This window comes from Podarcis erhardii (assembly GCF_964252035.2).
Source record: "Podarcis erhardii genome assembly, chromosome: 3".
In the NCBI taxonomy this organism is placed as follows: domain Eukaryota; kingdom Metazoa; phylum Chordata; class Lepidosauria; order Squamata; family Lacertidae; genus Podarcis; species Podarcis erhardii.
The window spans coordinates 83,851,974-83,878,974 of NC_138507.1; the positions used below are offsets into that span (position 1 = coordinate 83,851,974).

The 27,001-nt window shown below is 38.9% G+C and overlaps 1 protein-coding gene and 1 long non-coding RNA gene across 10 annotated transcripts in view; one reads left to right on the top strand and one right to left on the bottom strand.

The window, feature by feature from the left end:
* Nucleotides 1-27,001, top strand: part of BIRC6 (baculoviral IAP repeat containing 6) — a 144,101-nt gene that overhangs the window by 87,450 nt on the left and 29,650 nt on the right. For 8 of the 9 annotated variants that reach the window (XM_081857626.1, XM_081857629.1, XM_081857633.1 and 5 more), the window contains 10 exons: nt 692-835; nt 2,186-2,315; nt 3,623-3,754; nt 4,638-4,805; nt 5,308-5,481; nt 6,328-6,524; nt 6,816-7,116; nt 9,950-10,167; nt 13,595-13,759; nt 14,333-14,501. In XM_081857626.1, the coding sequence (XP_081713752.1) occupies nt 692-835; nt 2,186-2,315; nt 3,623-3,754; nt 4,638-4,805; nt 5,308-5,481; nt 6,328-6,524; nt 6,816-7,116; nt 9,950-10,167; nt 13,595-13,759; nt 14,333-14,501 (1,798 nt within the window). The remainder of the gene's footprint in view (nt 1-691; nt 836-2,185; nt 2,316-3,622; nt 3,755-4,637; nt 4,806-5,307; nt 5,482-6,327; nt 6,525-6,815; nt 7,117-9,949; nt 10,168-13,594; nt 13,760-14,332; nt 14,502-27,001) is intronic. The other variant, XM_081857627.1, reaches the window with a different exon arrangement.
* LOC309339588 lies at nt 21,280-25,657 on the bottom strand. The gene is made up of 3 exons (XR_014155469.1): nt 25,529-25,657; nt 23,069-23,708; nt 21,280-22,051 (listed from the first exon to the last, which is right to left on the bottom strand). It is a non-coding gene; the product is annotated as an uncharacterized lncRNA (long non-coding RNA).

Below are 27,001 nucleotides of genomic sequence, written 5' to 3' on the forward strand. Positions count from 1 at the left end.
ATAATATCACATTGGTCTTTTAAGTCTAGTGGGCTGAGGATGTGAAATGAAGAGAGTGCATTCTTTGGGGCTCTCTGACTCATTCCGACTTGGAACACTCTGCTCACTCCCTTCCATGCACTCTTGAGTCAAGGATGAATGACTATGGACTCTGGGGCAGCAGATGATGCCCCTCCATGGCCGCCAATTGTTAAACCCCATATTAAGGCATGTATGTAAAGTCGTACCTTGGAAGTTGAACGGAATCCGTTCTAGAAGTCCTTCGACTTCCAAAATGTTTGGAAACCAAAGTGCAGCTTCTGATTGGCTGCAGGAACCTCCTGCAGCCAATCAGAAGCTATGGAAGCCCTGTTGGACATTTGGGTTCCAAAAGAATGTTTGCAAACCGGAACAATCACTTCCAGTTTTGCGGCGTTTGGGAGCCCAAACGTCTGAGATCCAGGGCGCTGGGGATCCAAGGTACGACTGTACAAATAAATTGGTTCTTGGTCTTTGTGACATAAAAACCTGTTTGCTGCCCCCAAGTGTTTCATTTTAATACTTAGTGTCATTTTAGCAGCTGTAGAAGCACTGTGAGCTTTAAGACAAATAGAGGGGAAAGTTGTTTCGCCAGTTAATAAGAGCACAAGTATTGTTCACATGTTCTGATATTCTAATAAACAAACAAATGATTCCTCCCCTCCTTTCTTAGGTTCTCTGTGAACTCTTCCACTCCTCTCCTCAAAGAAGCAACCTCCCAACATCAGGAAATATTTCAGGATTCATTAGAAGGCTGTTTTTGCAGTTGATGCTAGAGGATGAAAAAGTCACAATGTTCCTTCAGTCACCTTGTCCAGTAAGTTACTTCTCTCTGCGCCCCCACCTAGGACTGGAACAATCTGTATGTAACTAGATATTGGAGGGTTTTTTTTGATGATTTGATATCACACCCCCAACGGTGGGAGTTGATGTCAAAACATGTACAGTGTTTTTCCAGCCCCAAAGACATAGAGACAGTGATGCACTTTTTAATAAATAGTAATATATTTTTATAATAGTAGGTTGATGTTGATTATAATGAAAATAACCCTGGGATGATTTTCTTCTTTTAAGTCTGGTGTATTGCATGCGTTTAAGCTTTTTGCTTTATTAGAAATTCTGTGCTATAAGCGTTTTTAACAGAAGCACTGGTTATTTTTTAAAAATTAGTGGGAAGTAATTTGAAAACCTTACTACTATGTGTCTGCATATGTGTCAGTAACCAAGAATGATTCATAGGCCTACAGCAGAAGGTGTTTGAATATTTGAAAGAAACACTACAAGGGGACTCTTGGTTACCCAGCTCCTCATGAGGCCAAAATGCTAATGTCTTTTAACATTAGCTGTAGCACAGTTACTGATTAAATCTATTCTGTTTTAATTACTTGACCTACTTGGCCCAGTGGCTACTGTGAGGCCATCTTCTAGGTTGTTTCTTTTTCAGTGGGCAGATCCTGATGCCGCCTTCTCACTTTCAGATAAACAGTCCTTCAACTGTAGTACAAAAATACAGGTTTCTTGGAAGTATATGTTCAAAATAAAGTATTTGAATAATATCACAGTGAAAATTATTTTGTAGTTGACAGCGGAAAAAACTTTTCTAAGCTGTTAAAATCACCCTGAATCTCACATTCTATAAAGCATTAGTACGGTCATAGGTTAAATGTTCTTCAGGTTGAGCGTTTTCAGGTTGCGCTCCGTGGCGACCCAGAAGTAATGGATCGCTTTACTTCTGGCTTTCGCCGCTCGTGCATGCACAGACACTCAAAATGACGTCATGCGTGGAAGCGGCGAATCGCGGCATGCGCAAACGCAGGTTGCGTTTGCTTCAGGATGCGAACAGGGCTCCAGAACGGATCCTGTTTGCATCCAGAGGTACCACTGTATTGCAATAAAAGCTATTTTGGGTGGCAGGCAGCTAAGATTTACTTGGAATAGACCCATAGATCCATTGAAATGGATGGCTCTAACTTTGTCATATTTCTAATTTCAATGGGTCTACTCTAAGAAACCTTACTTGAGTGCCATCCTATATCGCTGACAGCGAGAAATGTTTGTTTATAGCATCTTGAAACTAGTAATAGTAATATTTAATATTTATAGTAATAGTAATATTTATGTTTTATTTCTAAATGCTTGATATAATTTTATGTTTTCTATCTTCTAGTTGTATAAAGGTAGAATTAATGCAACCAGCCATGTAATTCAGCATCCAATGTATGGGGCAGGACACAAGTTCCGCACTCTTCTTTTACCAGTCTCAACAACACTGGCAGAGGTTCTTGATCGAGTGTCAGGCAAGTTGCTTATTATTCTTAATTTTTTTAATGTCCTTTTTGTTTTATTTAATGAAAGTTTAGACCTAGATATCAACCATACCAATGAAAGTAAGTTTCATACACTTTACTTATTACCTGTTAGATGTTTTATACTCGACCCTTTCCCCAGTCCAAAGCACAGGGAGATTTCATATCAGAAATAATTAAAACAGCCATCTAAAATAAGTGAACGTAAAATTGTTAGGTTACATTAACACACAACTGAGCAGCAGCAAAAATGCCAATCAACTCTCCTGGGATGAAACAAATTACAAACCAAAAGCCTGAGTAAACAAAAACATTTTGATTTGATATTTAATGATATATGTAGGGGCAGAAAATGAATATAGTTGATGGGGTTGAAACATTGTCTAAACGTATGCCCCATGTTGGGCAAAAGTTTCCTCCATTTCAAGGGGGTTGGAGCAGATGGCCCTTGCGGTCCCTTCCAACTCTACCATTCTATGATTCAACTAATGAGTCTGTCAGCGAAAGCCCTATGCAAGGACTTCCACTTGCAGAACAGAGCTGTCCCCCTTGTGCTGCCCTGCAACCCCTAAAAAACCCTGGAACAGCACTTGGGGGAGAAGCGAGATAATTCAATCTGGCAAGCTCAAATGCTTACCCTAGCTTGATGTTGGATTCCTTATTTTAATTTTTTTAATTATATTCCATTTTTCACCATGTAGGTCTCAGCGTGGCTTACAACAATAAAACATACAGTATACAAACTGTAGTAAAACTTTCAATTGAACTCCTCAGTGATTTACAATCTTTTTTAAAATTAAAATGTAAAACATCTGAGATGCATTCAGGGAGGAAATACCTTAGGCTGCACCCATTTATTTGGGAGCAGACCTCCAATGATGATGATTGATGTTGCTGCAATTGTTAGATCAGTTCAGATCACACCAGCCCACCTTGCTCTTCTCATGCATGTTCACACCCCACTTTGTCTTCACACGTGTAGATCCTAGTGCATGTAGACATTGGACAAATGTGCAGATAACATGGATCAGTTTAAAGTGCATTAGACACTCCTCTCCATACATATGCTCCAGTGCACACAATATGTGAATGTCAGGCCATTGTAGGGCATATTGGTACACTCCATATATCCCAAGGCACATATGGATTGAACAATTCATAGGAACGTTTTGGGGGCATTCAGTGCTTGAAGCCATGAGAGAAGCGAAAACCAGATAATTGCTCTTGAGTGAACAGGTAGTCAGCTAATGAAAATCCTGGTTAACATTTCTTCATATACAGTAATCTTTATTTTTCAGATACCCCAAGCATAACCGCAAAATTAATCAGTGAACAAAAAGAAGATAAGGAGAAAAAGAACTACGAAGAGAAAGAAAAAGTTAAAGCAGAAAATGGGTTTCAGGACAATTACAGTGTTGTTGTTGCCTCTGGTATGTGTTTACTTGTTCAGCTTTGATGTAAAGTTATCGGGTATGCTTGGGATGGGGTGGAGAAAGGGGCTGAGAGCACACCACAATGTAGTCATTGTTGCTCAGTTCAAAACAGCAACAAGTTAAATACATGTACTCCCAAGTTGTTTAAAAATATATACAGTGGTGCCTCGCAAGACGAAAATAATCCGTTCCGCGAGTCTCTTCGTCTAGTGGTTTTTTCGTCTTGCGAAGCATCCCTATTAGGGCTATTAGCGGCTTAGCGGCTATTAGCGACTTAGCGGCTAAGCGGCTATTAGCTGCTTAGCGGCTTAGAAAAAGGGGGGGGAGGGAAAAAACTCGCAAGACTCGCAAGACGTTTTTGTCTTGCGAAGCAAGCCCATAGGGAAATTCGTCTTGCGAAGCGCCTCGAAAAACGGAAAACCCTTTCGTCTAGCGGGTTTTTCGTCTTGCGAGGCATTCGTCTTGCGGGGCACCACTGTAATGTCAGTTCCTTTGTACTCCTTGGCCAACACAGTGGAATGCAGGAGTAAACACACTGAAATAAAGATGATAGTATGTGTTAAAGAATTGGAACTGAATTGAATAGGACACTGGGTGTGACACTTAGCTTTGGAAGGTTCCACATGTTTCTGCATTAGTTTTAAAGGTTTCTAAATCCTCGCACCAGCTCCCATCCATACAGCCCTCTGCCGCCCAGGTAGAATTGCCTTGGCATGCAAGCAGTGCATTCACAGGGCTGCTACACAGGTTAAAAGTTCTTCAAACATGAGATGGTGCCATGCGGAATGAATTGTGGGCATTTCTCATGCAGGTAGAATCTCATTTATTCAAGCTGTGTTGTTAAATATGCCTTTAGAACGCTACTTCATTTCTGTTACAGGTTTGAAGTCTCAGTCAAAAAGGGCTGTATCCTCTACCCCCCCTCGCCCCCCCTCAAGACGAGGGAGAGTGATGGCAGATAAAGTAGGCAACTCCACCACTGGAGGCGACACTTCCAGCAAAACTATTAGTGTTCCTGTTTTTCACCTGTACCATAAACTGCTACCAGGTAATGTTCCATATTTTCTGATAAAGCATATTTTCCAGCATTCTGAGTCATATAAAGTCCTGGATCTATCCATTCACCCAAATTGTGGCATTATAAATAGTTTTTGTTCTGTCTTTGTTTTATATTGCTGGTTGGGATTCTGTATTATGTAAGCTGCTAGTATGCGGTTGTTGCCCAGGAGGTTGTACTATATGCATCTTAAAGTTAGCAAACAAATGAAGGCAATATTGTAGCATCTAAATATTTATCCAGACGAATAATGTGTTCGCTTTATAATCCAGAAGTTTCTCAAAATTAGCTGAAAATCTGAGGAAAGAGTCCAAAGTCTAAGCATTGTCAATACTATAAGAAATAAAAATGTGAAAGCTTGAAATGACAAAAGCTCGTCACACCAAGACCATGGTTTGCATTAAGCACAGTTGAGCATCCAAAGCATTATTTGAACTTCTAAACGTACAAACCATTCTTTGAAGTTGTTTGTTAACTAGTTAATGTTCTGTAGGTCAGCCACTGCCACCCGAGATGACCCTTGCCCAGCTTCTGACTCTGCTGTATGACCGCAAACTCCCTCAAGGATACCGATCCATAGACTTGGCAGTTAAGCTGGGCTCCAAGGTGATCTCAGATCCAAGCCTTTCAAAGACAGACTCGTTCAAGCGCCTCCACACTGAAAAAGGTATCCATTGAATTATCTGTTTTCATCATGTTTTCCTAACTTCTCATTCCGCTCTTTCTCCTCTGCAGTCAGCCTAATTAATCAATACCTCTCATCCACGTGAACTCTGGGAATCACCAAGTGGCTCTTCTCTACCTTTGATGCCCTGCTAATAACTCCTCTTCCCCCTTCTTTCTCTGCTTAAGCACCCCTTCGGTGCTAAAATTGAAGCCGTCTGCTCTGGTGTCTCTGGCTCTCTCTTCCACCTCTCCCTCCTCTTGCACCTCCTTCTACCCTTTCTGCCTTCTCTCCTGTCACATTTGATGAAATCGCAAGCTTGTTATTCTCATCTAACCCCTGCACATGCTCCTTTGATACTGCCCCTTTCTGACCCTCTCCCCTGTTGTTACCCATCCTCTACTCCACATTATCAACCCCCTCTGCCTTTTTGCTCCTTCCCTTCAGTGTGTAAGCATGCCTCTCTTTTCCCCTCCATCATACCTGTTCTTTGTGCAATATACATAGATCACATATTAAAAACATTTATTTATAGATATTATAATTCATATGGGCAAAGTATTCTAGAGTCACCCATACCTTTTGCCCACTGATTATTTTGTTCAAAAGTTACTTCCTTTTTTGCCTACTTCTTCAGAGATGGATAACTGCTGTTTAACTGAAAGAGGAGCCACATACTCCTACCCTAAAAATAGAATAAACTGTGCAAGCTTTTTATTTCAGATTGCTTTAGCCTGTGTTCCAAAATTACTTGGGTATTCCAGATTAACAGTGTCTGTGCAAGGGCCTTTTATTTAATAATATAATTTCACTGAGCAATTGCCTTTTTTAAAATCTGTGTGTATATAGAACATGCAGATTTGTTGGGGCCTTGCACTGAAGATGAAGCAGTCACACCAGGTGAAGAGTGCATGGATGCTGTGCTGGATGAATCCTTTCTTGAAGTGTGTCCCATTCAGTCTCCATTGCAAGTTTTTGCTGGTATGGGTGGCCTGGCCCTCATCGCAGAAAGGCTTCCTATGCTTTACCCAGATGTAATTCAGCAAGTAAGTCAAATCCTTACTACTTGTATTTTGCCTTCCTTTAATAAGTAGAGAAGTTCTTACTTGTGTTTTATAATTAAATATACTGTAGACCTGTTCACAGTCTTCATAATGCTATGATTTTCATTTCTGGATAGCAGTTGGGAAATCTTTGATTTTATTTTACATTGGTGCAATTTCATTAGAGTAACTGAATTAGTCTAGGGACTTTCTAATGTCATTATTTGCATCAGAAAGTGTTCTGAAGTAGCTGCCTCAGAGGATAGTATTAAGCATCTTCTTTTCTTTCTGAAGGTGAGTGCTCCAGTGGTTACATCTACCACCCAGGAGAAGCAGAAGGACAGTGATCAGTTTGAATGGGTTACCATTGAACAATCGGGAGAGCTGGTTTATGAAGCCCCAGAAACAATTGCTGCAGAACCTCCACCAATCAAATCAACAGTTCAAACTATGTCTCCCATACCTGCTCATTCTTTGGCTGCTTTTGGATTATTTCTTCGCCTCCCAGGCTATGCTGAGGTGCTACTTAAAGAGAGGAAACATGCCCAGTGTCTGCTTAGATTGGTGTTGGGAGTTACAGATGATGGTGAAGGAAGTATGTACTGTAACTACTAAATATATTTGGGGACTACTGCTAAAGATTTCTCTTGACTGTACAAGTTTACAAGTATTTGAAAGAGATAAAACTGGCTTTTGTGAAATTCCATATCTCTTCTGGCTTTGGAACCAAAGTATATGAGAGTCAAAATCGGTCCTGAAGGGCAGATTATTATTTTTGTTGCCTTCATTGCACAGAAAAATTGGTCAGAGCTAATAGAATTTTATTTTATTTTTAACAGGGCCTCTAATGGAGCCTTGATTAAGAGCAATAACTGTTCAACTTAATTTCACTGGATTTCAGAAAATCTCGGTCCTTTCATGTTAAATAAACCAGATTTTGATGGCCTTGTAAAGTTAAAATATCTAGACATTGGCCTAGTTTTTTATCTGACACTTATTTCTGCTCTCGTTTGGATCCATCCAAATGTAGACAGGTTGTCGTAAGTAATAAGAAAGGGCAAAATAATCTTAACTGGCACCTTGATTTTCTGCTTTTGCTTCCCTTTCCCTAGGTTTGTGTTGCAACTTTTATTATGTTATGCACAGGGTGGGAGACAATATGAACCAAGGTTACCAGAAAGTTTCTGTGTAGATATTCCCTCCAATTGGTGTGCGAAAACATACTTGATTATAAATCACCTATTTCCCTCGCTTCTTGACCACTGTCATTCTGCTTGTTGCTTGTCTTCTCCTTTCATACAGTCTGAAAATGTTGATGCTCATTGTAATTTCAAACTTTTTCTGTTTCTGTTTTCTTACTGATTGTTGTGATGCATTGTCTCTAGTGGCAATGGTTTCGTACTTCATTTCCTCCACATAGCAGTATTTTCTCTGTATTTTCATTAGTTGGTTATTTGTAGTTAGAGATGTTTGACAGTTTTAGTAGACTGCAGCTACAGCAGAGAGTTTTCTCTGCTGAGTTTTAACACATTAACACTTTACTGTCTGATAAAAGGAGCTGTAGAAGTTAATACTTCTCATGAGTACCATCAGGGTATTCGTTTTATCAAAGCATTTCAAATGCTTTGCATAGGATATGTTGTTTTCATTTGATGCTAGAGATACGCTACTAATTTATTTGTTGAAAGCTGTTGCCTCACTTTTCCACTGAAGTGTAGTCAAGGCCGCTTGCATAATGAAAAATCAATTAAAATAACAATACAACATACAAAACATTCACAACTAAAGACAGAGGCTACCAAATAAAGCACATAAATAAGGCAGGAAGAGGCGGGGAACTAGCATGCCAGATGCATTTAAGAAAAAGATGTTTGTGCAGTGGTGAAAAGCTGCCGGGAAGGTGGTGCAGCCTGCTTGGCAAACAGTTACAGTGTCTTGGTGCAACTACAGAAAAAAAACCCTTTTCCTGCTTCCCAACCAAATGCAATTCAGATGTTGGTATGGCCACAGAGAATAGTCTCTGTAGAAGAACTTAATTAGCGTAGAACTTCCCTTATATATCCCAAGTCATAGAGGGCTTGAAAGGTTGTTAACCAGAACTTTAAATTGGGTCCAGAAATAAGCTGAAAAGCTGTGAAGTTGCTCTGAACATGCTTCTGATGTTGGGACCCCCAGTCAACAACGTGGCCTTAGCATTCCAGGCCAGCTGAAGTTTCCAGACTGCTTTTAAAGACAACCTCATATAGTGCACTGTAGTAATCCATGTAGTTATGATGTAACTAAGCCCCAGCCAGATCCAGAAGTAGCCCCAAGCTGCAAACTTAGATCAGCCATTCTGACCATTATCAATGTTGCTAGAAAGAAAAATAGATTAGCATCAGTGCTGCAGAAAAATAAAATATCCAAAATTCAAATGGTTAAACCCAGCACAGCTATAATGTTTTGCAAACTTGTTATTTTAGCAAAAAGAACACTAGAGCCTGCGGCGCATGTTCTGCCATCCCTTTTAGTGTTGTGTTGTAGCATTATTGATGCTAACCATTGTTGCATTTTAACCTGCCTTAGCAAACTAATTTCAAACATTGCTGTAAAGCTAAATTTATTGTAAATCCTAAAACAGGTGTCATGCCATGCCATAGTTCATTCCTGTAGGAGAAAAGGTGTATCTGAGCCTGCCATATGTTTCATGTCTCTTAACAGTGGTAGAGAGATGGAGAAATGTTTCATACACACTGGGACTTAATGGCAGAACAGTTTCAAGCAAATGTTTAATCAGGTGGCGTGTTCTGGGATTTCTCATATCTAATCTGTACGCCTGGACTTAAAGAACATTGGTACTCCCACATTACAAAATGTTCCTCATATGCAGTCTTGCAACACTTCACAGTATTACCATAATATTACTCTCAGATGTGGAGCAAATTTTGTGTAATAGGGCTAAATGTAGATTCAGAAAAAAATGGCAATGCTGTTTAATTTTTTGTTAAATTAATCTATGTCTACAAGAATCTAGCTTCCTGCATTGAGGAATTTTTTCAAGCAGAAGCTTTCTAAAATCTCTAGCACATATTATCCACATGATAATCCTATGCAAAGAGAGCAACACTTAGTCCAACCATGTTTCATGAAGACTAAGGACTAAGTTTACTAAGCCCAGTAGAGTCCAGCCTTGTTATTTACCAGATACCTTCCTTCCTTGTGCCACTTTCAAGAAAATTAATACTACGTTCTATACCTACTTCATAATGACAGTATGATCGCACTTTCCTCTTTCTGTCCTTCTCCAGTTCTCTCAGTCACTCACAATTGTTTAGAAATAACAAACAAGAAATAGTATTTTAAAACTTAATGAAATACCTGTAACATGCTTTAAGCTTAATGCAGTGTGCTGACAGAAATGTTAACACTTGTTTTCTCTCTCCATCTAGGTCATATTCTGCAGTCTCCTTCCGCTAATGTGCTTCCAACCCTTCCGTTTCATGTGCTGCGCAGCTTGTTCAGCACCACACCTTTGACTACTGATGATGGAGTACTCCTCAGGCGAATGGCATTAGAAATTGGGGCAATACATCTTATCCTTGCCTGTCTGTCTGCTCTTAGCCACCATGCTCCAAGAGTCCCCAATTCTAGTTCTAACCAGACGGAGGTCAGTTTTGCTTCAGAATAATAGGATCAGAAATATCAAGATTGGGGGGGGGGTGTTAAGCCAACTTATCCTTTCTTCCATGTATTCAGAATAATGGTCAAATCTGTACTTGCTTCCATAGAGATAAAATGTTTAACTTTGGATTCAATTGTTATGATGTCATACTAGGAAGTGGCATGTCTATAGCTGACATATTGAAACATGACAGTATCTAATATGAAAGAGGTGGTTAATATTTATGGTCAGAAACGGTTTCTCCAAACCATAAGTTGTTTACAAAAAAATACCTGTTACCCTTACAGCAAAGCAACTTAGCTTAGGGGTATTCCTTGATACATCTTTGTCATCAGAAGCTCAAGTGTGGCTAGGAGTGCCTTTCATTTGTTTTGTCGGGTTCACCAGCTACGACTGTTCCTGGACAGGGATAGGAAGAACGCTGTAGTCCATGTGCTGATAACCTTGCAGCTTAACTGCTTTAATGTGCTTTGTGCGGAACTGCCCTCTGGCCTGGTTTGGAAGCTCCAGCAGGTGCAGGAGGCAAGATTTCTGATGAGGGCATCTGGCCAACAACATGTGTCACCATAGTTAAAGCATCTGTCAGGTTTGAGGTTCTTGTATTAATCTACAGATCCCTGAACAACTTAGGTCTTGCATAATTCAGGAACTGCCTGAACCCTTACATTCCAGCTCAGTCACTGAGATAATACGTCGGAGCCTTGTTGGTTGTGCCCCAAGTTGGAGATGCTCATTTGACAACAACAGGGAGCCAAACCTTGAGGGTCATTGGCCCAGTCTTGTGGAGTACTCTACTGATAGAGATTCAGCAGGTTCCTTCTGTTCCAACTTTTAAACACCTGCTGAAAACTTTTCTGTTCCATTAGGTTTACGCAGACAATTAAGAATACCGGTACATCTTTACGCAATAGTCATTTGAGTTCTGATTTTAACTTTTTATGTGGCTTTTATTGTATAGGTTTTACATACAGTTGTTGTGAACTGTATTTTATTTATGAATTAGAGGCATATACATATTTTTATAAATAAATAAACTGTTGGAGATCTGACTCTAACATGTTCCAAGGTTTGATCATCCACCACATTATTCCAGTCTTTCTCCCTAATACGTATAAACAGTATGAACACAGGGTTTAAATGACTGCTTCCACAGCACAAAATGGATTTTGTGGGGAGGCCATATTAAAGTGCTTTTTTGAAAAGGATTATAATATACATCTAGCAAGAGACTATAGTAGTTTTAATTAGCTCTACAGACCACATTTTGGGGGTTAGGGTTCCTGATATATGGAGCATGCCACTATGTAGTCATAGACCACAAAAGAGAATAGGAGATACTGTTTGTGGCTCCTTAGAACAAACTTATTTGGACTAATTGTAGTTTTTTAAGTGTAGCCAAAGCTGGCATCTAGTCAACTAGTTCCAGGCCACTGAACATGCTACAAAATCCATAATGCCTAAGCAAGCTTCATCTACAAATATTGCAGCCCCACCGATCTTCTCTTTACATTGGACAAATAACCTTCATTAGAGAGATTTAAGGAATTTGGAACAGGCATTTCAGGACATGGTAGATGACTTGACCATATACAGTGACAAGGGATACAATGAGAGTTGTGATAAGGTTCAAAGAACCTGCTGAGAATGCTTCCTGCTGACAGCTTCATTTGGCAAAATGATCCTCTAGTGAGAACACTACTGTGGAAAGTGATTGCTGTATCATCTTTTCTATGCTGTGTGATTCTTCTGGGCCATTAAACAAAACAAGTGTTATTTTAAATAATAAGCAATGCTCTGAAGTCCATAGAGGTAACCTTACATGTCTAAGTGCATAAGAAAATCAAGATGCTTATGTTCCAGTAAGACCTAGGAGATTTAAAGTCCATAAGATCCCATTAAAGTTGAAGCATAGACATCCTTATGTAAGACACTTTATTGTTGTATTGCAATCTGAACATTGTCTTATAAGATTGCTATCTGAGAGCAATTAAAATTGTCAGTAGGTGGGGGAATCCATTAGGAATTGCTGCATAAAGTACACAGTAGTGTGTCAGTCACCAGGTAGTTTTGATATTCTGAGTAATTACATTGTTCTGTGCTCAAATTAGTAAAATCTTTTTGTTTTTGTTTTTTATATAATATTTTTTATTAGTTTTCAATTACAGTCCAATAATGGCCTCATTATAACAATACCAATATATAATACAATTATTAATACCAATCATTCAAATACCGAATTATATAATTTATATTAAGTGACCTCCTGCGTGCTAGATTTGATGGTTTGGTATTTTTATTTTTGCATTCCAAAATCTTACTAATTTTAATTACATTCCAGTCATAATAATAGTTCCTTATACAACACCTGCAATACTAATAACTTCTATTCATGTTGACACATTAAATGATTTATAAAACTACAGGTGAGGAACTCAAACAATATCCTTGATCTTCCTGTGTGTGGCAGTTATTCTGTCCGTGGTGTTTCTTCCTGTCCTTGTAAGATGTTATGTCTTTCTTTCCCCCAGTTGTTGCTGTTATCCGTCATGCCTTGGGCGGAGCTGATATCCCATTGTTGTTCCAGAAATTTCTCTATCGCTCCATCCCGTGCTTTAACAACAGTTGCAAAAGTCACTCTGTCCCTGTAAATAACCTGTTGTCACCATTTTTCCTCTCAGCCTGGGAAGAAGAGCGGTCTTAAACTGTGGATGACTTAATAAAGAACCTTATCAGTTCCTTGGCAGTTCAAAGACTTTTTTCATCCTTTCTTCCAACTGAAGATATATGAGCAATTATACTTCCAATTAAATTAAATTCCAAGTCCTCTTAGCGTTATTCAGTTCACTTTGTAAATAATAAAGGATGGAGAAGAGTCAGCTCTAAGTTTCCATCGTAAACCTTTTGCAAAATAAAGTTTCCCTCCCTTTTTCCTTTTTTTTTACACACACGGTTCCATTTGATATTATACTCCACATTTATAATCCAATTTCTTCCATCCTCGTTTTTACAAATATAATTTGAACTAACATTCAGGGGAGGGCTGCTGAATCATAAATGTAGAGAAGAAAACTTTAAATGAATAAACCATGGGCTTCCCTCTCCCCTCCCCCCCCATCTTTTGCACTGAATGAAGTCTTATCTCAATTTCAAACCTTAAAGTCTTTGCAGTTGGTTTGTTCCACAGTTTGTGATCTCATCTCTTCTAGCATCCTATAGCATAGATCCTAGGGATGAAAGCCACTTACCAAAGCTGCTTAGAATCAATGGTTAAGAGGGACTTCTAACAACCCATGCTCAAAGAATCAGAATAAAGAGAATCTAGCGTTTACTAGGATATTATTTGGCTTCTGATTCCTGAATATGAAATGAAGTGATTCTAAATAGTAGGGTGATTTATTTTTCTTTTTACTAGCCACAGGTGTCAAGCACACATAACAGTGCAACCACAGAAGAACAGCAGCTTTACTGGGCTAAAGGCACTGGGTTTGGAACTGGTTCTACTGCTTCTGGATGGGATGTGGAACAAGCTTTAACTAAACAAAGACTGGAAGAAGAACACGTCACGTGTCTCTTACAGGTACTGGAGAACAGCACAACATTCATACATTGCCCAAAAATACCATTTGGTTTCTTACGTGTATTGGCTGTTTAGTTGTGCTTTAGTGCATTTTCCACTTGCATGGTCAAAAGACCCTGTCTGCAAGTCAGAAAACCTTGTGTCTAACTCTTGGGCATGCAACTCAGCTTCATTATTCCTCTTCCTTTCAGACTTTATGTTGCATAATGAACCTTTTAAAACACTTGGATGTTTGAAAAATATTATTTGCAGCACATTTGTAGCTCCTCTCTTCTTTGGGAGGAGGGAATGAAATCTGACATTTTTTAAGGTGGTGTTTGTAATGGGAGTTCTTAAATTCCCCATTAAAATTGCCATTTTAAAATCATAAAGAATTCTGAACTTTTTTGTTTTAAATATATATTTTTTGTCTGCCTAGTAATAAAAAGTTTATAATATTGGATTTCTTATTCATCAGATATATCACATACTCAGTTTAATAAGAGTCTAATTGTTATCTTTCAGCTCACATTCTATATGACTTGTTCTACTGTTATTAATCTAATTTTGACTCACTGTTTTTAAACTGCTCAGGTTTTGGCTAGCTACATAAATCCTGCAGGCAGCACATCAAATGGAGATGTCCAGTCCAGCCACGAAAGTAGAGGACAAAACAGCAATGCCCTTCCGTCAGTTCTGCTAGAACTACTTAGTCAATCATGTCTTATTCCAGCAATGTCATCTTATCTCCGCAATGATTCAGGTAATGTACTGCTCTTTGTTTTTAAAAACAGCACGTTCTAGTCTGGTAAATACATTTCAGGTTTTTATAAAAGTTGCTTTAGATATCAAATTCAAATGTAGCATTTGAAGTTTGGGTAATGTGTGAGAAATTAGTGGCTTGAAGCTGAACATAATTAGTCTAGAAGCAAGTAGAAGTACAGTTTGGCTGCAAGGTTTTTTGGTTGGCAGTGCATATTTCCTTATTTCCTATTTTCATATATAAATGTGTACTATTTAACTTTCATGTCAATTGTCTATATGCAAGTACTGCAGTGATAAGCACTAGAAGCTTCCACAAACACTATACAATGCTATCTTTTGGCAGTAGGACTCAGAATTGTTGCAGGTTGAGGGTCTGTCAGCATGCTATGTCTCATTCCAATGCCAGCAGTTACCAAATATATATAGTTCCTCTTCCTGTTGGGTGTGTGCATCCTTGCTTTCTGCAAAGCTGCTTCTGTTGACCTATGAAGCTCTTGCTGTAGTGCAATTAAGCATGAGGAAATTGTCAAAAGTGGAAATAGGACTTGCCCTGTGTGCACATTAAAGCACTTTAGTGTAGGGTTTTTAAATTAGTTGAATTCTGTTTGTTCGGCCATAAGGAAACATCCCAGCTGTCTTTGAGCACATTTTGATAATCCTACAACTGCTGAACTAAGGTTCGAATTCAGTGTAGTGCTATAGCAAATATTCTGTCAGTGCAAGGATTTCTTCCTGTGCAGTGGAACTTTCTCTCCCTGTCCTCTCCCTGAATGAAACCTAAATCTGTTCTCTCAGCCTTGTGGAGCAGATTTGTGGATAGTAGCACAGAGGGAGTTGAGGGAAAGTCCCATTGCATAGACTTGCACAATTATTTAGTTGAATACCACCCAATAGGTGTTTTTGGACTTGACTTACACTCTGCTGCTTTTTCTTCATGATGAGAGTTACTGTGATTTGAAGTTTAATTTCATTAATAAGGCTCTTGCAAGTTTTTTTGTCATTGCCCAAATGCTTTGTCAGGTTCACTGACCTTTTAAAATTAATTATTGTATGTTTCATGCGTACTCACTATACTTCCCATATGATCTTTCCAGAGTACTCTGTAGTATATTTTGCCAGCAGTTTCTGTACCTAGCTCCTTAGCAATACGCATTTCCTATTACCAAAAAATGTTTTACTATCTACATTCTATATCTATATTATCTATAGATTTTCAAGTTTCTGGTTAGTTTTAAGCCAGATTGTGACCATATCTACTTAGAAGTCAGTCAGTACTGTCAATTTTCATGCAACTGCTTCCATAAGTATGCTTAGGGTTGCAGACATCATCTTTTTGCCCTGCCAAAGAAGATTATTCAGTGGTTCATAAGGTATCAGTAGGCTAGCATTTGTATTGCCAGGGATGGGGAACCTGTGACTCTTCAGATGTTGTAGTCAGACTCATTATCTCTGACCACTGGCCATGCTGGCTGGGGCTGATGGAAGTTGGGAATCAGAGAATAAGTGGAGGGCCACAGGTTCCCTTTCCCTCTACAGTGGTACCTCGGTTTAAGAACAGTCCGGTTTAAGAACGATTTGGTTTACAAACTCTGTAAAACTGGAAATAGTGTCTTGTTTTGAGAACTTTACTACGGTCTAAGAATGGAATCCGAATGATGGAAGGGCACCAGCGGCGGGAGGCCTCATTAGGGAAAGTGTGCCTCAGTTTAAGAACAGTTTTGCTTTAAGAACGGACCTCCGGAATGGATTAAGTTCGTAAACCAAGGTACCACTGTATTATGGATCCCATGGAGTCTCATTTAAGGTTTATTGTCTCCTATTTCTAAGTATGTGACTCAAAATAAGATTCAAATTGTTAATGCCATGATCTCAAATGAAGCAGTTCTACACAAATTCAGATCTTTGCAAGCTTTGTTGAAATCAGCAGATTGATGCAGGAGTCTTGGGCCTTTTAAAAACCAAGCATCCAGTTAGCCCAAGGGAAGCCACTTTTCATCCAGATATAGATATCTAAATTTACACAGTTTATACTTTCTCTTCTTAGAAAAATACACAAGCAAAAACTGATGAACTGGTGGTATTGCTACTGGTGTTAGCCCAGCTTAGGTCAGTTTGACACAGGTGTGCATCTTGAAATGCCATTTGACAATTTATAGATTAACAGAGGAAGCAACCTACATTTAAACTGATAGTTATGGACATAGAAGCAGTTAATGGGGAACAGCTATTGCCCTGAGGTCCACATCCAGTATCTGGTTGGCCGCTGTGGGGAGCATAGAGTTGGACTAAATGGGTCTCTCTTCTGATCCAGCTGGGCTTTCCTTAAAGTGGTAATGTGTTCTAATGTGTTCTACTCAGAATAAACCCACTAAAATGAATCCATTGTTTTAGATGGGTTTTCTCCTAGTGTGACTAGGATGGATATCACTCAGCATAATTAGGTGGTCTGATCTATTTCTGTTAAACACTTGAGCTGAATCACAGCAGATGGCTTGGCTGTTTGGATTTTGATAGCGAATGGGAAGCACAGTTGCCTTGAGCCTCCTGTCAAACTCCCCATTATATTTCTCGCCTTCCTTTATTGTGGGGTTAAATGTTTCATTTCAGTGTTGGGCAAGGTGCATAAATTCTGCATTTTAGACATTTCGGAGGAGTGTGAGGCATAAGAAATTGAGAATTATTAACATTGGCAAGCATATCTTTATTCCATTTCCCAGTGTTACATTTTTAAAAACCTTGATATGAAGGCCATCCTCCCTCTTACATGAACTATATCAGTGCCAGAACAAGGTCTGCTGGAAAGAAAAGCAACTGCTTGCTTTTTGAATGGGATGAAGGAAATGTTGTTGTTGTTGTTGTTGAAAATAATGTGTTTGTCCCAATATTTGCCATTATTTTCTCATTATTAATATGATTAACACTCATTCAAGTGTTATGCCTAGTGCCACTCTCCAGCTACACCAAAAGTCTTTAAAATACATTCAGTTGTAACTAAGCTGCATTAAGTGATTTAAAAGTGCATATTTAAAATATCTTAATGCTGTTTTCAGGACTGAGGTCCTTTCAAGGCAGCTCACAGTAAAAACTGTGCATTCATACATTAGACTTACTTTACTTTAAGAGGCTTATTCTGTAAATGTGGCAAATGAATGAGTTGGTCTACTACAAGATCCCAGTGCACTGATTTGTTTCCTTTTCATTCTGCATACCCTCTAAGGAGCTCAGGGCAGCATGCTAACTGAAATGTCTGCCATTTTATCATTGCAGCCACCCTGTGTAGTACCTTAAGCAAAGTGATAGTGTCTGATCCAGATAACCCAGGGAGCTTCATTGCTCAATGAGAAATTTGAACTTGGGATTGATAAGCCCAAGTTGCCCACAGCAGCCACTGCTCCACACTTTCTGAAGGATGCATGTGTCTACAGTGGAAGTGTAGAAGAGTGGGCTGGCTGGAAAACTAGGAAGCCATAAAAGATCGCCTAACAGCCAAGCAAGTGGCAGGAACCAGTCATGGTAATACTGAACTTGGTGGATGGAAAATGGGAAGACTTGTTTGCAGTGTGGAGGGTTCCTGTTCACTGTTCCAGCTAGCTAAACACACTTTCCACAGTGCTCCATTCTGTGTTTTCCCACCTGGTTTTTCATTCTGCCCCACAGTAGCCAGTAAATATTCTGTGTCCACTGAGCATGCTAAGTCTTCATGTGGCTTTTTGGGGATCCTCACAGAGGTTTTTCCTAAACATTTTTGTACTTTTGCAAACTTTGGGATTCTTCCAAGCCTGCAGCTATCTTTTTTTTTGTGCATGGGTGGTGCCGTTTTGGTTACATGGACAACAGCATTCACAAGCTCCACAATTCAAGTACAGAGCAGTTCAAGTACACAGCTCCCTGAAGCCGCCTAATTGTCTCCTTGTGGTTTGTGGCTGCCCTGTCCTTTCTTGCCCCAAGTAAGCCAGAGTCCCTGCCCAATACAGTATTTTGAACAAAAGTGAAACAAAGCATCCCTTTTTGGATCTCTGACATAATACTGCATTTATAGTTGCCAACTTATAGTTGCCAACTGTTTTAGCCAGTTAAGTTTCTGGCTTCCAACAAAGGCATCATTTAAATTAGGAAAATAACACAAACATACATATTGCAAACCCACAACCCATTGTTTGTAGAATGCTATGCATCCTAGTTAGCTTGGCCGATTAACAACATCAGACCCAGACCTATACTGTTAGTGAGCTCCAGAATGAAAACGGGAGGGGGGAAAACCCATGTCCAATATGTAGCTGGTTAGATTTTAAGGGAGCGGGGAATGTATTTCAGCTTGAGGGCTGCATTCCCTTCTGGGCAGCCTTCTGGGGGCCATACACCAATGGCGGAGAGAGTAGCTTGTGCCAATTTTGCCTTTGTATGGTAAGCTGGTTTCCACACACACACCCCTCTGTATTCTCCATCCAGACAAGCAAGAGGCATTATCAGGACACATTCCAGGTAGGCAAAAACACTTGAAATGCCAAGCAGGACCAATGAGGGGGGTGGCTTGGGAGAGGCTTGCCTGAGGGCAAACAGATGCCTGGAGGGCTTATTCAGACCCTGGGCCTGAGGTTCCCCAGCCATGATGAAATGTGCTCCCACATAAGAGTCCAAAATGTGGTTGCATTTTCAATGTGTTTGGTCTGTAGATGGCATCAATTTGCTGCAGTAATAATGAAATTACTACCTACTTAAGTGATGGGCCAGGCTTAATAGCTTAATCAATTTCTTGTACTGATGAATCACTCAAACCCTGTATTTTAAATCATAATTGAAATCCTTCTAAAATACCTTCAGATAGCTCCTAATACTAATCCCTTCTCTTTGCATTTTCCCCTTGCATTGTATATGCTTTGTTGATTGGTTTAGAGCTGCTCATTCAATTAAAATGTTACGAAAACATGCTGTAGTAATTGCTGCTTATCGGACTGGCACAGTTACAAATAGTCACACATTTTTACTAATGTTGTTTATATGGAAGGGTGATTACCTTTTCTCTCTAGGTCTAGGGTAAAATCTAGTGATATGCATGCATGCATGCATGAGCAGGACAGCTATTCATGGTTTGGATTTCGCCTTCCTCTCTTCCCCCCACATGCCCCTGAAATCACTCTACAGGGGGCTGCAGAGGGAGGAGAGGGAGGTGAAGCCTTGTTCTTTTCACCCAACATTGGAATTCACCTCTTGTTCGTTTAAAAATAGGTGGGGGAAGAAAAAGTCTATCCTCCTGTGGTATCCTAATTGTATGGCTTAGGGGAAGTGGTGAATGTGGGCAGTGTTTAAATTGTGGCTGCAGTGAGAATTATGGAAGACTGGGTTTAATGAAGGCTATTAACATCTATTTACACAAGCAAACATGGTTACTTGTGCTTTGCAGCTGATGTATAGTCTTTGGTACAATATCCTTCATGATACTATAGTTTGAGCTTAGAAGTAAATCAAGGAAACATTGTTTAGCATTGTAATATGGCTTATTCCACTTAAAACTATAACTGTGTGTCCAGCTTCTGCTTGTATCATCTTGCCTTTATTCATGGCCCACTTCTTTCTTTCTGATCCCAAATATGGCCTCCCTGTTGCATGCCAGGGAAATAAAGCTCCTCTGTGCTCCTAAAATCCTTTTTATATCTCTGAGTACTTGGCTAGTCTCCCATGCATTAGTTTAGATGTTCGCAATAAACATTGTTTAATTTAGATTAAGGAATCAGTGCTTTCACTGGGTAGAGAATTTGGTTCCTGGGAGGACTGAGATCAACCACCTATCTCTAGGCCCTAGTTCCCCACCTATAAAGTGACCTTCATGGTGCTTTAGGAATGAGCATTATGTAGAAGATTAAATAGCAGTAGATGGCAACAGCCTTGTTCTATATCTACTCTTATTATAAATATTTTATTTTTTAAAAATGTGTATGTGTATGTATATCTATATCTCTCATTTAGTAAATTGCACCCCCCCCCCAAGATAGCATGCTGGAACTAGAAGCATGGAGCCCTAGTTTCCGAATTATTCTGAATTTTAAAAGCTTTATTCAGAGGATGGCCTGGCAGTACTATGAAGATGGTCCTTTTAAAGAATTGGCTTGGTTTGAAAGTAGAATGTGAAAAAATGGAATTGTATGTACATTTTCCTTCAGAAATAATAGTGGCCCAACAGCACAGCCCTATCTATGCCTGTTAGAAGGAAATCCCAATGGGTTCAATGCAGATTAGTCCCAAGTAAGTGTGAATTTGATTGCAGCTTAAGTTTGTATCCTTCCAAACTCTACAATAACTTCCTTTGATTTATTCGATGGAATTTTAAGTATGTTAACCCAGGCCATAGGCAGTATGCAACTTGGAGAAAGAAGCTATCTGGTTTGGTTACTTACATGCAACTCAAAATTCCAATTAATCAAGTTGAATTCCGACTAAGTTAGTTGGAATTTAGTCCTATTTAAATAAATGGAACTTGCCACGTTGATTTCAGTGGAAAACAAAGTTCATGTAACACAAGTTCCAGCTCATTGTATTTGTTTTCTGAATCTAGCTGAATTGAGAATTTCTGTAGCTTCTTTCAAACACTTTGTTCACTTTAAGCTATGTGAGAGCCTTAAAAAAAATTAAGGTCATTAAAAAAAAAAAAAAAGGATGAACCTTTCCAAAGAAATGCAAACTACGTTTTGTAGTACAAATATTTTTAAATGTTCTCTTTTGTATAGAACATCTCTCACAGGCATGGGTGAAAAATTGATATCCAAAGGCAAAAATATTGACATGATTGTCAGCTGTATAATGATTAAAAGTGTTGCTGAAGAATAGTCATTTAAAATTTTATTTACTCATAATACAGTACTTTACAGTGCTCTTTTTTCTACACTTCATATATAGTTGTGTAAATTTTAGCACATAATGATAGCTTTAAAACGAACTGGACTCCTCCCACCCTGGTTGTCCACCTACACAGAGGTACATAGTCACATATCCAAAAGCATAACCGGGTCAAGTAAATAAAACATCTTGTAGGAAGGTTTTATGGCACCATTATCTTTTTTTTTTTTACCTGCTTATATATGCCTTGCATATTCATTGGCAGTAGAATGCCATACGCACCTCCAGTATTTGAGCTTCCGCAGTCATCAGTGAGAAGTTGAATATCTGTCATTTCTATAATTTAATAGTCTTAACTGGGTTCACAGACGTGTTTTGCAGTCACTGGTCTTGTGCCTCTAAATAGGCACTTCTCACTGGAATGTGTTTGATAGACTCTGTTTCCTGTTGGGTATTGTTCACCAACCTTACTTGCCATTGCTGGTCTTTTCGCACTATGCGCTGCTCCGAGTTGCTAGAAAACCATCAAAGTGTTGTGTAGATGTAAACAAAAACAATTACAAATAGATTAAGCACTGTTCCGATGATTCCCAGCAGAGCTAAAACAGATTCCTCCTTTTCCTCATTCTCTTCTTGCCTTTTTACGTCTTCTAGTGTTGTGATGGCAGAGCTCCTCATTTTTCCTGCAAATGTCTTCACCAGTGTTCCTACAGCTGGCTAAAAGGGAGAAGGAAAAATTACTCCACATAGTAACTTGGAATTGGTTCACTCTCACTCTCTCTTCCACACAGCCTTGGTCATTTGCCCCCTCCCCTCCTCAGTCTCTCTGTGTGTCTATACTGTTATAGTGTGGCATTTTGTTTTTCACAATAGAGAATGGGAAATGCAGGATGATTTAAATTAGGAACCTGCGCCTTCTCTGCTTTAATACAGCTGTACTTCCTATTTTAAGAAAGTTGTTATCAGTTGTCTCTCCACTCATAGCCCAATCACTGGAAATAGCCGGGTGTTTATATATCTTTATGATGGGATACTGAAGTGCAAATTTCCTAATGTAGAAATAGTAAGTGTGGTTAGCCTTCCATGTGAAAAAGTAGGCTAGTTTTATTAGGCTTTATAAATCCCCACAATTGTGTGCTTCTAGAACAAACATAAAATACAGAATGCATGCAATCCCCCTGAAAGATAAATACATCGTAAAGATGTTTTCATGTGATTTTCATACATGTTTTCATACGTTAAAGCGTTAGAAAAGCTTGGAAAGTGTGTGTGTCGTGTGGAATATCAGCCATTTGGTAAATTGTCTGTTTTCTGTGATATTGAAATACATTTAAGGTGCATCCTGTATACATTTACCTGAAGCCCCTTGAACTCAGTAGGGCTTTCTTCTGAGTATGTGACTGTGCTGTAATTAAAGCTTTTAGCTGCATAGTTCTGCCTATAATCTCAATGTGTTTTGGTACCAAGTGTGCAATTTTACTTATTTGCTGTCTGTTGCCTTTAAATGTTACTGTTGAAAATTTTTGTTAGTGTGGTCAGAATGTTATGCCTAATGGTTGTGCATGTTTACACACTTAACATTCAGAAAGACATTCTATGTTACAATGGTCTTGGCTTCTCCTGAAGTCTCATGGATCTTTTTATTATTACCGTTGCATTTAAAGGTAAAATGCTGGTAGCAATCAAAATAAATAAATTCATTTTTGAATAAAGATTTTTAAAAGCCTCTCTTACCCTACATTGCATCAGGAATAAAATCTCATCAGACATGCTGCTTACTCCTCACTGCAGTGGAGAAACAGCCTTATCTTCATGGAGGGCTGTTCTTTTCACTCAAAGCAGAAATCATATGCATGCATGAACAATTTCTTGATAGATTAATCTGTGGATGCGATAATATTACAAAATCTTCCGAGAAATGTAGGCATTCTTTTGGTTATCCACTGAAACGATGTGCTGTTAGTAAAGAAACCTCTGCTCTGCATATCCAGGTTGTATGTTTCTTCCCTGTTTAAATATTGAAATCTTCCATAAGATGAAACATTTTCTGTGCAAACAGTGATTATAGCATTAAGGCTCCAGTTAAAATTTAATCTCCCACTTCTTGTCCTGTATATGTAGCTGTTCCCCAAGACATTCCAATGGAATGGTCGTTTGACATCTTCTCGTTGTGGGTAACTCTCTGGATATGTTTCTCTTGTGTAGCTGAGTTGTAAATCCAAATGTAGCAGATCTGTTTACATTTTTGTCCAGAAGGAAGGAAGTTTCTTGTTTGCTCTGGGGTTAGGAGTGTTGCACACCTGCATTCAAAGCATCTAACAAATAATTCCAAGGCATTCTTCGGAGCATTGCATAACTTAGCAGCCAGTCAAATCTGAGGAGTGGAATGACAGTGGCTTCAGTTGCATGCTGTAGTGAGTGGTGACATTGATTAAACATGCAGTTGGCACTTGCTGAATAAAGAACAAGCTACAAGTCACCCTTGCAGACAGTGAATTGCATAACAATACACGGTGGTTCTGCTGTTTCATTGTCAGGCCAGTCACATTTTAATCCAGTAACAACTGTGAAAGTGTACTGTGTAGAATAAAGCCAAGTTAGCTGTGTGTCAGGGTTTTCTGACAATGTGCTCTGTTACAAATAGATGACATTACGGCATTCATGCTGAAACAGGCTGGCTGGGAGCTGTTTTTTTTTTTGGTCCCTTTCCTTCTGCTTCTTGTAGGCTATTGTTTTGGGATGGAATTTCCTTTTAATGTGCATTCATTCCTCTCCTATGCTCTACCCGAAGAATACAGGTCAGTGTGAACGTTGTCAACATAATACAATTTACAAAAGAAAATGTTCGCCATCTATTGTGGTAGGAAGCATTAACTTGAAATAATTTGATGTATGATTTCTGGATCTTAGTTTTTCCAGGCTGGTGTGTGAGATTTGTGTGTAATATTTGTTCAGGTTTTTTTTTTTGGTTTTTTTTTTGAGTATTTATAGTTAACTTTTGTAGGTGGCTGTCTCACTGGAAGGCATTTCAGTATTTATTCATTAACAGATACATGGAGAATGCTATTGAATGAAAACCGTGTTTGCTTGCATGCAGTGTCTGTGTGATGTACAACTGGCTTTCCTTGTCTACAGATGTGTTCTTTCTGTGAACATTTTTTTAGGAGGGGCTCCTCCCAGGAAAACCTTGTGGTTTCTGTGATTTTCCTTTTAAAGGAATTAAAAGCCTCAAAAGGTGTATGCGGAACAAAATAATAGTGTTGCTGTTTAAAACTTGATATGTAACAGAGTCCGCAATAAAATGGAAACATATTCTAAAACTGCAGTACTAATAGTATGGCCTTCTTCAATGTAAAGCAACACATTTTTTTATATTACTGACATTCTTAATACTAACTAAGCTTGGCATGAAGAATCTTAAGACATTTCCATGTCCAAAAGCAACTGGGGAAATGGTATTGAGACATGTGTTATGGTTTACATTACTTGAGTTCCATCATATATCCTATTCCTATTTTAAAAAGAGGGTGCATGTTCAAGCATGAGTACTGAAACAGAATCCATATGTTGATCTGTATGTAATTGATTTCTGCAAAACAAGCCTCTTTAAAATATGCTTTAAAAATACATGGAATTTAAATGCATGTAAGGAATTATCAACAGTTATCTGGTATATATGCTTACTGGCTATAAATAATATTTCATTTTGGAAAGAATTTAAGTAATATCCTTATAATAAATCAGTCAGCATCCTGTTCTGTAATACAAATCGATGTGTAATAGCAAAGAAGTCTCCAGGTGCTAATATGAAACTTGAATTTCCAGACCTGAATGCCTCTATTCTTTATCTATTTTAAATGGATTTACTGGTAAAAACAAAAACAAAACCCCCACTATATTTATCCTAATCTGTCTTCAGCCATATATCTGAGTTCTCTGGAATCCAAAAATGTGTGTGGTTGATCAAAACAATCCATTTACTATTGGTAGTAAAGTCAGATATCAATATTGTTCAAGTTAAATGTACATGTTTAACATTTAGGTAAATAATAATTGCTCCTGAACTCCTAAAGCAGCATGCAGAGCTATAAAAACAGACAATCCCTGCCCTCAAGCTTGCCATCGGAAAAGATACAGCACAAAAGGCAAATGGATTGGAAAAGAGAAGAGAAGGAAATAAGCAAATTTAAGTACCAGTTCTTGGGTGCCAGTATCTTGCACAATCTGCTGGAATTTTAACAGTTGAAGGGGAACAGGAGCCAAAAGTTTCTGGTCTGGCCCTGAATCCTTTTTCTTCCCTGCTCTGCTGCAGCTTGATGGAATGCCAGGTGACAATTGATGAGGGATGGAGGTGGCTTCTCAGCTCAGCTGCCGATATTGGTAGCTCTGCATCTCCCGCTGCTCAATTAATAACTAATGTTATTTCCTCGTAAAAGCAATAGTAATTTACTATTACTGAATTAAGAAATACTTAAGTGATCTACCCCCGCATAGCCTCTGTTGGCAGTGGTTATCCTGATTGAGAATTGTTTGACATTTTCTGTTCTTAAATTGAGCGCATCTTCCTACCCACCATACTCTACAACTTTTCTATGTGAAGGGACTGCTAACATCAACAACAGCATCTCATACAGGCTTGTTTACAGAATGAAAAGGCAATCTATTACTGATTTTAGCCTCTCATTTCTATATTTCAGATATAACACAATAAGATTTCAGAAGTCACACTAAACTTAGCGTGACAAAAATAAGTCACTGCAAGCCCCACACTTTTCCCCTTCCTGCCCCAGCACAAGTTGTTTCTGGTTTTGCTTAGCCACAGCTTGTCCTGTTACCCAAGTCATAGTATGATTAATGTGTGAAAGAAGTTCACTTCAAACTGTGACTTGACTTAGCATTAGCCACAGTTTATCGTTTGAATGGCATGATAAACTGTGCTTAATGAAAATCAGGAGGGAGAGCATATGAGTGTGATTTCGATTGACATCTCAACACCATCAGTACATCAGTTTGTTACTTTTTAAATAAAAACACCACTTCTCCAAATATAAGTTCTTTCACCCCCCTTTTTTTTGAGCCACAAGACTCTCCTCTTTTCTAGAGCAGGTATTGACAAACCAAACGTGCATTTGGCGAGCCATTTTTTAACTTTACCATATACTTGCATGGTGGTAGTGCTCCTGTTGTGACTCACCTTGGATCATGCTGCAACCCATCGTTCCATCTTCTAAGTTGCTAAAGGCCCAAGGACAATGCACTTGGGAATATTTATTTATTTATTTAGCAATGCTTTTAAGTTGCTTTTCTGGGCAACACCATCCAACATGGCTTACAGCATTGGAGGGGAAACCCACAATGATGACAACAACCTTGCATTTAAGAATTCATCTGGTTGTTGGATAATGAAATAGTTCAATGTGCAACAGCTATTTAGCTATAACAGCCTATTGAAGCACTTTTAACATTGTGACCTCATTTTAATTCATGGCAGTCCAAGATTACAGGTTAAAGCTTGTGCGGCAGTGTTGAATGAAGCCAATCAATTATGTACAAAGCAGCTAAAGCAGCATTATGCAACTATGGTAGCAAATAACCACCATCTTAAATAACAGCTGGAGCTGTATTCTTGTGACAATTTTGATACTGTTAAAACTCTGGCAAAAGACA